The sequence below is a fragment of the Gossypium hirsutum genome, chromosome A03 (assembly GCF_007990345.1).
Source record: "Gossypium hirsutum isolate 1008001.06 chromosome A03, Gossypium_hirsutum_v2.1, whole genome shotgun sequence".
Classification (NCBI taxonomy): domain Eukaryota; kingdom Viridiplantae; phylum Streptophyta; class Magnoliopsida; order Malvales; family Malvaceae; genus Gossypium; species Gossypium hirsutum.
The window spans coordinates 73,353,219-73,367,921 of NC_053426.1; the positions used below are offsets into that span (position 1 = coordinate 73,353,219).

The window sequence follows — 14,703 nt, forward strand, 5'->3', positions numbered from 1 at the left end:
TAAACTTCATGCATAGACCCTTTACGCAGTGACTTACTTATGATAGACACAACCATGCTTTCAAACATATTTTATATACATACACTTCTTTACTTATTAGATTCAATTTCATGCTATAGTCACTTAGCACAGAAATATCTAGAGTACAAACATAAATGTAAGAGTTAGTCTAGAGACTCACTTGTCAACCTCAATAGCAGCTTGGCCTCCAAGTTCGCACATCTACATGTAGACTCTTGAAGGTCATTCTACACCTTTTTATTTACACTTAAGCAAGCTCACTTTAGCAGGAAAAACTCATGTGAGTCTAGAACACTTACCACAGGTGAATGAACAACTCTATACTTGAACTCCGATCTTCAGTCTTACAATCCCCTGATCAACAACTATATCAAGGTAGCAATCGTGCTCTTTTTAAATAGAGAGGAGATGATAACTTTCCTTCCTTTAGAAGCTTTTTTCGTGAAACTTGACACGTGTCACTCAACTTTCAAACTTTCCCTCATTGATGGCTTACAGTTGTAAGGAAATGTGTATAAGAGTCCAAAATCTTTTCATATTTTTTATTTGATCGATCGTTCATTTCTAACTATCTCGTTAGTGTATAATCTACATATTGACTAAATTAACTAGGCGTGATGTAACCTTGGCGACATCCTCTACCACTCATGAACCCTTGACATATTTTTCCAATTCCTCATTCTACATGTACACATACTTTACGGAGCATATTCATTGCTTTAAATTTCCATTATTGCCTATGCGCCATACTAACGCTCCAAAACATTAATTAGGGGAGTAGGATCGTGCCAACCAAATTTCTTTTGACCTATACACCCAGAATCAAGATTTCACTAAGTCTAGATGTTACACCTTAAATACTTCTGTAACACCCCTAAATCGTATGTCGTTGGAATAGGGTTATGGAACATTACCAGACAAACAAAATATTAAACCATTCAAATCATACATTAATACAAACATAATCAAATTTCATTCAAACACATCCATAATGTCCCTTAATCGAGCTCTCGAGGCCCTAAAAATACTATAGAAACAATTCAAGACTAAATCAGAAACATTTGAAAATTTTAGGAAAAATTTGAAAAATTTGGACTGTAGGGGTCACACTACCATGTGGCCAGACACGCCTATGTCTCAAGCCGTGTGGACATTCGAAATAGGGATACATGGTCGTGTCCCAGCCTGTGTTCATACCCGTGTAATTCACTGACTTAGGTCACACGGCCAAGCTATACGCTCGTGTGTCAGGCCGTGTACCCTTTGAAATGATCTCACACGCTCGTGTGGCAAGCCGTATGCTAAGCCGTATAATAGCCTAACTTACATGTCTTGAACCTACAGGAGACATACGGCCGTTTGAGCACTCAATTTTGACTTTTGAGCACTCAATTTAGCAAAAAGGACTAAATTGTAAAAAGTGTAAAAGTTGAGTTCTACATGCTAGAGGTGTCTAATTGTTATGAGATTTTAAATTGAAGGTCCTTAGATGGTAATTAGACCATTTTACTTTAAGTTGGACATAAATAGACATGAGGTAAGAGAATTTTAGTGTTTTAAGAAAATGCATTTTAGTCATTTAGTTAATAAAAGAATTAATAATCAAATTAAGAGCCAATTTTTGCTCATCTTCAACCCTTGGCCAAAAATTTTAAAGGGGAACCATAGCTAAGGTTTTTTCATCTTTTCAAGCTCGATTGTAAGTCCGTTATTGCCTCGTTTTTAATGCTCTTTACATTTTTGAAGTCGTTATCACTCGATTTATCTATTTCTACCATTAATTTGAGAAATTATTAAGGTCTAGGGTTTGACCCATGTTAGATATGTGTGTATTTTGATGTCTAATGGTAGAAAATGTGTGTTTGGTTATGATAAACAACTTTTGCTAAGTGATTTTTGATGAAAATGTCAAAAGGACCAATTTGTAAAAAAGTTATAAAATGTGTAAAAGTGTGATTAAATGAAAAATTTACAACCTAGAAAGAAAGCAAGAACTCGAAAAAATAAATAAAATAAAAGAATTTGGAAAACCCTAAAAATCCTATGGATTTAATGAACAACAGGGGCACTAATTCTCTGTTGTTGCCTTGGTAGTGTCGCTGCTACTGCTTCCTTTGGCTCCTCAACTCGCTCTCAACCTCACCCGAAGCCTTCTTAGCCTTTCGTCAGTAGTTTTAGGATTTTCAAAAGCTCAAGGATTAAGCTTTGATTTTTTTTTGGCTTTTAAGATATTTTCTTAGAAATACAAGGCAAGATTTTGAGAAGATGAGGAAGAGAGAAGTGTTTTGATAGTCGGATAAGTCGGAGAAAGCCATGGATGGCGGTAACTCATGATGGTAGAAACTAGGGCTATAAGAAGAGGAATGAGAAGAAAAAGAAGAGACGATACAAAATTTTAAAAAAAAATCAGGGATAAAAGTCAAAAAGAAAAATGAAAGTTTTTTTGAAAAAAATTATATTATGACATCATTTATGTCACGTGTTACAATCTTATTCCGCCATTTGTCCTAAACTCAAACTTAGCAGCATTAGGCTCAAGTATCGATTTAGTTGACGGAAAAAAAAAGTTCGAGTATCAATTTAAGACAAAAAAAGTCATAAGTATCAATCTAGGAGAAGTGTACAAATTCAAGTACCAATTTTATATTTAATCCTATTTTATACCCATATATATATATAAGAAGAGGGAAGTATCAATTAGATATTGTAAAACATTGTCATAAACAATTAATTAATTCAAGTAAGTATTTGCACATCAAAATCGAAGTATGCTTAGTAAGTGCTTTAAACACGGCCACATTTACAATTTTCCATACATTTTCATGTGAAACCCCCCCCCCCTTCTCCTCCCGAGGCAAGATAAAGAAATCAAAATTGAAAAAAAAAAAAATTCTCTAAGAGATTTAAATTAATCCCCAAAGGATCATATGTTAGCTAACATATATTTAACAAAGAAAACTTTACAAGCAAACTTATCTTCCCTTTCTCCGCTAGTAACCTGGCACCTGTAACCAGCCAATATCCTGGACTATCTTGAGGCCCTTTACATAATTGCGACGTTTCTACGAACTTCAATAGCTTTGGTGTTTGAACCGGCACCGGTGGCCCTGTTGGGTACACTGCGGAATCCACCACAACCGCCACCTCCTCCTTTTCTTTCAAAGCGTTGCCCGTTAGGGATTGGCTTATCGCTGAAAGTAAACCCGACCTTTGTGAAAACCCTGAGTCGGCTTGCGCCCAACTTGACTGCACTATGAAAAAGCCAGACACCTTGGAAAACAACAGTCTGAGATGGAGAACACTCTTGGAGTCGTGTTTCTTTACGTTCAACTGTGCGCCGGTGACGATGAAAACGGCGTCTTTTCCAGCGGCGGTGGTCCATTCCGGGTTGTATTTGACTGGGGCAGTGCATACATGGGAAAACTTTTTGCGATGAATGGCTTCGAAGAACCGTACAGGATCGTCTCTATCTTCCGATGCTTGCCAGTATTGCATGTCGTCCATCTTGTTTTCGAATGTTTTTGGTAGGTTACATAGATATTGAAGGTGAATTGCTAGCCTGAGAAACGAAAAGAAAAAAAAAATTCAGAATTTTATAGTTGAAAAAAAGGTTATTTGATCACTGTAAATTTCATAGTTATTCAGAGATACCTATCGCATTTGAAGCCCTCAAGATACAAACGCATTCCAGTGATTGGCCTCATCCCTACTATGACCTGATGATAGACACCAGTTCAGTTTATTGAATCAAATAGATTACTGATTTTCAATTCCATCGATTCGGTACTTCAGTCTAGTTCAGTTTTGTATTCCGTATATGAATGTATGCAGAGGTTTTAATATATATAATGTACCTGAGAAGTGTTCACATAAAGCTTTGGACCCATTAAATTGAAATGAAGGGCTGGTGATGAAGAAGCTCTTTTGGGGGAAGGACCCAATGGAAGGTCATTGTGAATGGGAGCCCAAATCTTGTGTGATTGGAAGTCAAGAAAGTACTGTAGGTCAGCTATAGGAGGCTTGTCTGCAGTTACATTATAAAAAATTGAAAATGTCATTCCGTTTTTTTTTTTTTTCTTAAACTGCGAGTGTTTGAGGTATATTTGAATATGAGAATGGAAACTTACAACGAAGGTATAAGTTGATGGCATGGGATAAGAAACCTTTGCCAGGGACAGCTTTAAGCAGAGAAGTGATGGGAATGAAGTTAAAGTGAATGGCATCAGGCCTTCCAGCAACTGTGGGAAGCCACTCACAATGGCTATTAGCTTCTGGGTCACCTCCCCTTTTGGAACATATAACAGAGATTCCCTGCAAAAGCTCTTCCCTTAGATTAGTCTTTTCCAGCATTATAACCAAAGTTAACAATATTAATATCAGTTCTCCTTAATGTAATTAAATTACCAAACATATAAAAGGAAAATTGAAATTAATGTATGGTTAAACCTACATCTTTGGTACTGACGGAGGGGTAGCTACTGAATGCAAGAGGTAGTTGATCAAAGATATTGAAAGCTTGTGGTACCTGTACAGCATAAATAAATTAAATTCGGAGAGAAATTAATATTGTTCAAGTATTCAAAACAAAAACACAATAAAATTATATGATATAAATAATTTGTAGGGAGAAAAAACGCAACAAGGATGAGGCACCTTTAGCCTTTGGTCCTTGATGTTGGGGTTAAAAGAGCAAGTGCCTGTAAATAATTGGTCACCAAGGTCATCTAGATGTTTCTTGAGCTGTGAAGGTTGCAAATTTGACGATTTGTCTTGCCTGACCAGGACTACATCTTGGCCACCAATGCTTAATCCCACTATCACGTGCGTCCCGTATTTCTCTATGAATCTGCCAATTATTCCCCCCCCCCAAAAAAAAAAATCACATCAAGCAAAGCAGTTCACACTCTTCTCCCAAACTATTTAATGTATAAATTCAATGTATTTTAATCAGTGGACAAATATTTCTTCACAATTCAACCTTCATTTCAAGAACCAAATTGGGAAAAGGAAAATTTTCTTTCATCCCACAGTAACCAGATAATGAGATGGTATGCATATCAATAGACTTAGATTTTAATTTGATTCCTAACATTTGTAAGTTGAATAAAAAAAGGAATATTTTTGAAAATTCTTCTTTATTAATAAGATTTTCATAATTACGTTTCAAAGTAAAACAAAATTAGAATTTCTAAAAATTAACAATTTTTTCATTAAAATTTGAAAGTAGGATTATCCAAAACTTGAATCTACGACTTGATGTAAATAAAACTTTAAGCAACATTAAGTGTCATCATACCAATAACTAGTTGAATCAACATTAGCATATTCATAAAACAATAAATCCCAAAATATATATGCTCTCCAGAAAATTCTAACATATAATTATGGAGGAATAACATGTAGACTTTTGACTTTGAGACCTAGCATAGTCTCTGAGTTTCTTGTATTTAAGTGGATTCTTGAGCATGATCTTTTAATGGAGTTGAACTTTGGATTTTGGATGGACATGAAACTACAACATAAATCTTATATATTTAATAAATACAAAAAATATATTTAAAATTTATATCATTTTTACACTTAAAATTTTAATAATTGATTTTTATATTTTAATATAAATGTGGGAAAAAGTATAAATCAACTGAGTGACTGACAAATGCTTACATTTATTTTATTTTTTTTGAAGAGTAGTAGAGAAGTTGGGAAGGGTGTTGAATTTATGAAAAAGATATTAATTTAACATCCAATGATAAATGTAAATTGATCTTTCTTTTCTTTTTTTTTTTCTTTTTTTGGGGGGCGAACACATCCATCATTTAAACAACAAACTTTGACAATTTAATAATTGCATTTTATTATTATTTAATTAAAAACCGTTGACATCATGGCCAATTGATAACCTAACATCTATTTCTAAGGATTACTTGCAATTGTCGACATAATTTTTACCTAAAATTTTTATCTACTTTCTTTTTCTTTGCTAATATTATTAAATTTTTACTTTCACTTCCCATTAACATGATTTATGAATGACAAGATCTTGACAAAGACCCCCGATTACTTAGTTATAGAAGTCAACTTTTTCCTTGACATTTTTGTATGAGCAGAAAAGAAATTAACTACTTTCTTTCTCAATGACTAAATTATTTTTACAATGGTTTTTGGGTTAAAAATATTAAAGGTTTAGATTTTTTTTATATTACCTACTTTTATATATAATTCTCTAAAACTTTTAAATTTAAAGTAAAACGCGTTTAAATATATTTAAATTAATATTTTTATTATTATTATAAAAATAATAATATTAATTAAATTAAATCTCAATCAACTAAAATGAAAACTTAAATAAATAAGAAAATGCAAACCAAAATAAATTAATAAAAAAGAAACATGTGACAAATCTATCATGCCACTTTTCATTATAGAATTGTGTAATATTATAATATAAAATTTTAATTATAAAATATAAAATTACCAATTCTTTTGATATTCTGTAATTTATTTTAAAGAAAGATAAAGAATTAGAAATTTAAAAGAAAATTCATTAGTCCAATTTAATAACAAGTCCAGCATTTTCAAAATTTTAGTTTGAAATTCTTTATTCATTAAATGAAATAAAAAGCACTAATTAACATCCCTTAACATTACAAAACCAAAATTAAAAGTAAATAAAATTATAATTAGAAAGGACAATCAGAGACAACATGTTTTTTTTTTCTTATAAAGGTAGAGATTATTCCAAAATAAAATCCCTAATAAATATTAATTAAATATTTAAACACAATCCGTTTATCATTTTACTTAAGATTCAGTTAGTTTCTCATAACTGTCCAATTAACTTTGTCATTAGAATGTTACTCTGCAATTTACTATTAAATGGTTAATAATTTATGTTACTATAATTTTCATAAAGTCAAAACTTCTCACTTTAACTTTAAAGACCAAATCAATAAATGTGGCTGGAAATTGAATATAGAAGTCCGCTTAAGAAATATTTACAAAATGAAACGACATTTTCAGCTTTTTTTTTTCTTTAAAGAATAAATAATAAAAGTTTGAAATCTAATCCTATAACGTCATTTGCAATAGTAAATCTCATGAAGTCTATCTAAAACTGTTTAAACAGTCTTAATTAATTCACATGCTTTTTTTTTTATCTTTTTTGTCCTTTTGCACACTCTTAAAACATTATTATTATTATTATTATTATTATTATTACACTATGTAATTCTTTACTTAAAATTTATCATCTATTGAAATTTTTAAACCTAACAAACTAATATATTTTTTAAATAAATTTGGACTTAATAAGTTTGCAAGTCATGATATCAACTCAATTTGAATTTATAAAAAAAAATCATATTCTTTAAAAAAAATCAATCAAATAAATGGATAATTATATTACTTAATTTTCATTTATATATTTCTTTTTATAAAAAAAATCGTTCACTCTCTAAAAAATTCCATTCTCTTGAAATCTATATCTTTAAAAATACTACATCTCCTTTTCTAATAATTTCCATTATCTTAAAAAATATAATTTTCTTAAAAAGATTAATTATATATCATGATATTTTTTTTGACCCGACATAATCGGGTAGATTAAAAACCAATATTTTTATTTTCATTTTCAATAACTTAGAAAAAAAAATCTCAAAACTACACATAACTTAGATTTCATATGCAATTGAATACATGAATTTTGATTTAGTGCAATCGCACACATGAAATTTTAATTTTAGTTCAAATGAATATATGAAAATTTTATTTTGATTCAATTACAGATTTAAAGAAATAAATGTATCACTTTCTTTTTATATTAGATAAATATAATCATTTGTGTATGCAATATGTAAACTTAAAATGGTATTATATTGATAATTGTTTTAGTAATTTGTGAAAATTGAATCAAATCAAAATTTTATATATGTGTAATATTGCATGTTTGACTAAAATTCATGTATAATTTTAAAATTTATAAAAAAAAACCAACAAGTATTATGCATAATTAAAAAAACATTATTAATACCAGAAATTGAGGAGAAAAAAGAGCAGTATCTAGATAGTTACCTTGCCAGTGCAGGAGGATCCCAAGCAGAAGGAACATCATTAAGAACTTGATCAGAAAGCACGAGAGGAGATCGATCGATATGGAGATTGAACAACACTATGAAATATCCATCAAGTCCTAAGCATTTGGTTTTGGCTGCATCTTTCGCCCACAGCCCGCTTTGGAATCCGAACATTGAATTGAATTCCCCGGATGGGATTTTTCCCCCTAGACTGCATTTCTGGTTGAAAAACTCCGCCATCTACATCCACAATCATCATAATATTATATATGTAAATCTAAATAATAAATGAAAACAACCAAAGAAATTTACATACCTGATTGAAATCAAGCATATCAGACTGATAACGAGTGCGATCGCCTTTGTCGCATTTGATATCAATGGAAACATCTTTGAAAGCTCCAAAACCAGGTATGGTGATCTCTTTTTTCTCGGTTTCATTGAGTAGAATCAACCTTTCTCTGCCTTTGCAGTACTTGAGTCGAAAATCCGATGTTAAATCGAAGCCTCTTCCCAGGCTGCTAATAGCCTTCTCCACTATTCCATTATTCATCTCCTTAATTATTTCCTTTGCTAATAAGCTATAGAAGAGGCTAGAAATGAATAATATCGAAGGCCGTAGAAATATTCCTGGCTCTTATTTAGAGAATGTTGAGTTGAGACTGGGCATAATATACTTCGGGTGGGAACGCTCTAAAATGCTCCAAACTGTAATCAAATAAACTCTACGAAGTTTCCTTTTCATTCCATTTCTTGGTTTTTAGTTCCAACTTTGACTTGAATTTTTTTTCTTTTCCGGTTTTATTATGCCCCGATCCCTGTACTTTTGAAATTTAGTCTTATTTTTGCCATAGTAACGATATTAGCCCTTAACATTTACACCTTTTATCAACTTGGCCCTTTATTCTTTGAATTTTGAACCTCATCCTTTTCAAAAAAGTTGAACTTTATCATCACCTTTTCAGAAACAATCAACTTTCAAAAGCAATTGAATTGCTGCTTTTTTAATGGACATATTAATGAAAACGTTAAATTTGTAAACATGGCAATCCATGTATATTTCATGATATTTTTTAAAAAAATTATAATTTTAAAATTTTTTATTTTATTTTTTGAATACTTTTATAAATTTTAAATTATTTGTTGGTGTGGCATATAAGATAAATAGTGGCATATCAACATGAAGTATGTGTGGATCACCATGTAGGTTGCCATGCTAACATCGTTAAAAAATTGATGTTTTAGTCATCATTTTTGTTTAAAAATAAGTAATTTTAATCTTTTTGAAAGGTTAATGACTAAATTTAGTTAAAAAAAGAAGAAGAATAAGGGTCAAATTGATAAAAGATGTAAATGTTGAAGGCTAAATTTATCATTATGCCTTTTTGAAGTTATAACTAAATAACTATATTAAGAGTTGCCAATGAGGTTAAGGTGGAAGCCCTAAGTCTTTGAGTATCCAGGTTCAAGTTGCAATTGCTATGTCTAGGTATTTGTCCCATTGCGTCCTTATGTCATATATGGATTTTACTCAATTCTTGGCTTATTGTGTTTTGTACTAGTTTGATTCTATATCATAGACAATCAAATATATATCTATTCTGATATTTGTATTATACTTGTGAATGTATTGTAATTGTAACAGTGACACTTTTAAAAGTTATATCAATAATTCTAGAAAGAATCAATAATTATAAGCATTGAACCAAATAACTTAACTAACTATCCCACACATAGTCTTCTTAGGTGGAGCTCAGAATTAACCCTCATGATCCAAGGCCTCAGGCTTTGCAGAAAATGTCAGTGCCTCGTAGGTTAGTCCCTCTACTTTTTGTATCAAAAAATTAATCCCTCTACTTGCTTGATTTAAAAATCAATGTTCAATTGGTTGATTGAGTCTTAACCAGATTGACATGAGCATTGTTTTTAATGCAAGAGGACGTGAGTTCGAGTGCACTAAAGCGTATTATCCTCATATTTATGGGTTGGGGAGGAGTTATAGGTAATTCTAAGCATTATGTATATATATATATATATGATAAGACTTATAATGAAATTGTTAAAAAAAATCAATGTTCAATTGTTAATATCGTTAAAGAACTTTTGTTAAATTTTAATATGTGGCATTTTAATATTCAAATATCCAATTTAAAATTTAAAATTAAATTAATAACATATATTCAAAAATGTTGTTTATTAAACCAGACAAGTTGAGGGACTAATTTCTTATAATTAAAAGTAAAAGGACTGAATTACAAAAATCCAAAGAGTACAGGGATAGGGGGACAGTGTTAGACTTTTTTATATAAAAAAGATTTTTAATATATATACTATAGCGTTGCTTGTGTATATATCCTTTCACACGAGCTAAGCCTGATTGACGCTTACTGTGTCATAAAATATTAACCCAATGGAGAGGGCGATGCTAAAGATTCAACTTCAACTATTATGAAGAAAACCATAGACTCCAACATGTTGCGTACACACAACCGATTTTTCTTTTTCCATGTTTAACCTATTTACTCCCCGCCTATACTTATACCCTTTTTAATACATCTTTAATATAGTTTTTTTAATGGTTTTAATCCCTCAAAAATTTAGTCATGAGTTAAGTCATATTCGAATAAGTTGACTGACATTTATAAATTAAATTATATTTTTATATGAGCTGACACTATATATTTTTTTAAATGTATTTTATTCTACAATTATAAGAAAAGATGTATTTCTTACAATAGAAAAAAGACCGTATTCTACGGGAAGTAAGAGAGTTTTAAAAAGGATCAATTATAAAAATAGTTACTTTTGTTTACCTCATATTATATTTTAGTCATTTATGTTTAAAATATTATGCTTTAGTCATTTATATTATCGTTTTGTTATGAAGTAGTCACTCTATTGTTAAACTCCATTACCTCCCTAACGGCAATCCTACATGATAGTCCAAATGGATTTTAAATACCAACTTGAATGTCCAGTTGCTGAGATGAAAATAGGTTTTAATTTAAATAAATTTAATTTGGATTGTCACGTAGGACATCTAAGTTGGCATTTAAAACCTATTTGGACTGCCACGTAGGACCGTCGTTAGGGAGGTAACGAAGCTTAACGGTAGAGTGACACTTCGTAACAAAACGATAACGTAAGTGACTAAAACGTATCAAATATAAATAATTAAAATGTAATCTGAAACAAACAAAAATAATTATTTTTATAATTTACTTTTTTTAGAATTATCTCGTAGAATAAATTATATATAATTGTATGAATAATTAAATTAAGCTCCAATTTAAAATATCTCATTTTTTAAATATCAAATTTGTGCTATGTATGAAAAGAATGAAAAAAAAAACTCTCGGGATAAATATTCTTAAAGCTAACTGATGTTCAACGGTCTTTAGTTAACGAACTTATGTAAAAATAAATAAATAAATAAATTATCAACTTTTTGATGAAAAAAACAAAACCAACAACGGTTAGATAAAAAATCTTTGTTTAAAAAATGATTGTTCGTCTGTAGCACCCTCAAATAAGAAAAAAAAATTAAAAGACATTCCGAAAATTGTGAAGTAGTTTTATATGTTGTTTTGACGACGAAAAATGTGCCTATCCAACCAAGACAAATAATTGGAGAGATCAATATTATTGCAAGGAACTACAAAGGCTGCTTCCAAATTTTAATACGTATTTATTAATCATCAATCCTTTCCCATGCCAATATATCCAACACAGGATTCACATAAAAAGCTCGCATAGAAAACTCGAAAAAACACTGTTTGTAAAATCAAGTTTTTAAAATTTATCTTCAAATTTATTGAAACATAAGCTCGCGTAGAACCACATATAAAACATATTTTTAAAAACATAATCACATATTTTAAAAATAGAGTTTACAGAAAAGTTTTCTAGTTTGTTTTTTTTTTTTTAAATCCGTAAGTTCTTAAAAACGCAATGGTTCGTACATAAATAGTAATCTCAGAACACTCACCGATTAGTTGAGAATTTAAATAAGTTTTGCTTTTCTTTGTCCTTGCTGGTAGATGGTCCAGCTGGTTCAGAACATAAATAAACATGCACAAATTACTTAACAAATCACACAATATTCAACATACGAGCGAACCTAGTTTTCTAGATAATTAGCCCTAACAAAATAAAGGCTTACCTTGATTTCTGAGAATTTTGGTTCAGAACAAAGGCTTGACAAAAAGAATAATCGATGAGAGAACTCTCTATGAGAAGGGCTTAATTTATAGACACTAAGTGCTTAATACTCTTAGTATACCCTACTTGTCTTAGGAAAAGGTTACATGCTTTGATAGTGTCCTAATTGGAAAACAAGTCAACTTCCTAATTTAAGTGTAACTCAACTTATACTAGCGAACCCTAATTCACTAAGTCAACTGGCGAACCCCAGCTCGCCAAATCAAATGCCGAATACTCCTTACCACATCCTTAGGCATACACTACTCGCCGATCTTACTGGCGAACTCTACTAAAAGTCTTCTAGCGGACACTAATTCGCTGTACCACTGGCGAGCCCTCTGCTTGCAAAGTCTAAGCTTCCAAACCCTATCTCGGGATGTTACAATGGAAATAACTGAGAATTCATTTAAGTTTTCCGAATTATTATTTAATTAATTGAAATTCAAAAATGGAATTAAATTAATTGGTCATTTTGAATTCGTTGAATGTAGAAATTAAATATATTTTCTCATAGATTCTTTTATAGTAAAGTTGTCATGATTTTAACGAAATTAGAATTGGATTGAGAAAATTATTTAGTTTGAAATTTTAATTCATTTAAAATAATATTTATTTGGGAAATAGAAAAACATATATTGGGTTGGATTAAATTATAAAACGTTAACTTAAAAGTATAGGAAGCACATATAATTGCATCCAATAAATGAGAGGCCTGAATCCCTATCATTATACATATAAGGGGAAACACAGCTTATTAGTTTCCCCTCTCTCCTGGTTCAACTAGGGGATTTGTTTTATTATTATTATTAAATAAGTATTATTGGTATTCTACTAATTCAACTAGGCACCACTTCCTCTCCATATAATTAGATGGCACCGTAGGGCTAAAATATACAAGTTACACACAAGTTTAAGATATTATTATTCTACCCAGAAATAGTGAGAATTTATTTCTAAGTATAAATTATATTTTTTGAGAATAACAATTCTATTGATTTCTATAGAGATTTACTTTCCTACTGAAAGTCAAGAAAATTATTTATGGTTTTGTGTTTGAATCAAAATTGTTCGAGGCCACACACGAAGGAGTTTGTGGTATGAGAATAGCAGAAAAGGTCGTTCAGTTAAATGTTAGAAACGTCTAGGATTCGTCTCGCTCAAAGCATATATATTATTTCGGGAAAAAAATTATTGCTATAAATATCATAAACCAGCTTGGTTTTTCAATTTTTTATTTTTATGTTGTGCAAGAAAACCATTTTCGAACCAAATTTTTTTCCAACATAAGGCTCTAACAGAAACTTAGTAGGCATTCGTTTTTGCAACAACATGAGTGGTTATGTTCAAATCGCTCTCAATGGGGCCTTTTCCTTTCTTTTGCAAGTTCCTTCATTTTTCCCATTTAACTCATGTTAAAGGAAATCAAACAAAGGATTAGAAATATGTTCATTATGTGTGCTAGTATTTTGAGACTTCCTGTAACACCCCTAACCCATATCCGTCGCCGGAACAAGGTTACAAAGCATTACTGGAGTTTATAGAGCAATCATAAATAAATCATGTCATTTACTATTCATTTTCCAAAATTTATCATATCATCCCTTGAATCGGCCCTCAAGGCCCAATTTAAGGATTAGAAACGAATCGGGATTAAATTGGGAACTCAGAAAATTTTGCATGAAATTTTACAATTGTTCTCATATACAGAGGTTACACGCCCGTGTGGGTAGGCCGTGTGGCTCACACGGTCGAATGACACACCCATGTCCTAAGCCGTGTGGTATATGAAATAGTTCGCACAGCCGTGTCCCCAGCCGGTGTAACTCTCTGACTTGCAAAACATTAAGGTGAAGTTTTTACATGGCCAAGGCACACGCCCGTGTCCTAGGCCGTGTAGCACACACGGCTGAGACACACTCTCGTGTCTCTACCCGTGTGCTCAATTCTAGGCATTCTATTTCTAAATTTTAAGTTGTAGGGGACACACGGCTAGACTACACACCATGTGTATGGCCGTGTGTCACACACAGCTGAGACATACGCTCGTGTCTCTACCCCTGTGGATGAAAATAGGCCATTTTAAAGCCACTTTTCTCACTTTTTTTTTTACAATCAACCTGCATACAACTCTTTCATATACCAATATAATTCAACCAATCAACCAATACAAGCCAAAAATCATATTTTAAACTTATTAAGCCATCACAAAACTCCCTTGCATACACTTACCATAATAACTCCATTCATTAAATACTAAAACTACTACTATGTTTTTGCATACAAACATAAACATATGAATCATTCACAACCATATGTCAAGTTTCACTATTTTCTAAACTAATCCTATACATGCCATATAAACCATAGGTTGTATTACAAAAATCTACTGGAGAAATCTAGATAGTGT

At 31.1% G+C, this 14,703-nt stretch overlaps 1 protein-coding gene across 1 annotated transcript; it reads right to left on the minus strand.

The window, feature by feature from the left end:
• Positions 1-2,718: 2,718 nt before the first annotated feature.
• Positions 2,719-8,798, minus strand: LOC107887622 (MACPF domain-containing protein At1g14780). The gene is made up of 8 exons (XM_016811868.2): positions 8,410-8,798; positions 8,092-8,333; positions 4,675-4,867; positions 4,472-4,546; positions 4,149-4,332; positions 3,876-4,045; positions 3,673-3,737; positions 2,719-3,580 (listed from the first exon to the last, which is right to left on the minus strand). The coding sequence occupies exons 1-8, from the start codon at positions 8,644-8,646 to the stop codon at positions 2,956-2,958; spliced, it is 1,791 nt and encodes a 596-aa protein (XP_016667357.2). The 5' UTR covers positions 8,647-8,798; the 3' UTR covers positions 2,719-2,955.
• Between the last annotated feature and the right edge of the window lie 5,905 nt (positions 8,799-14,703).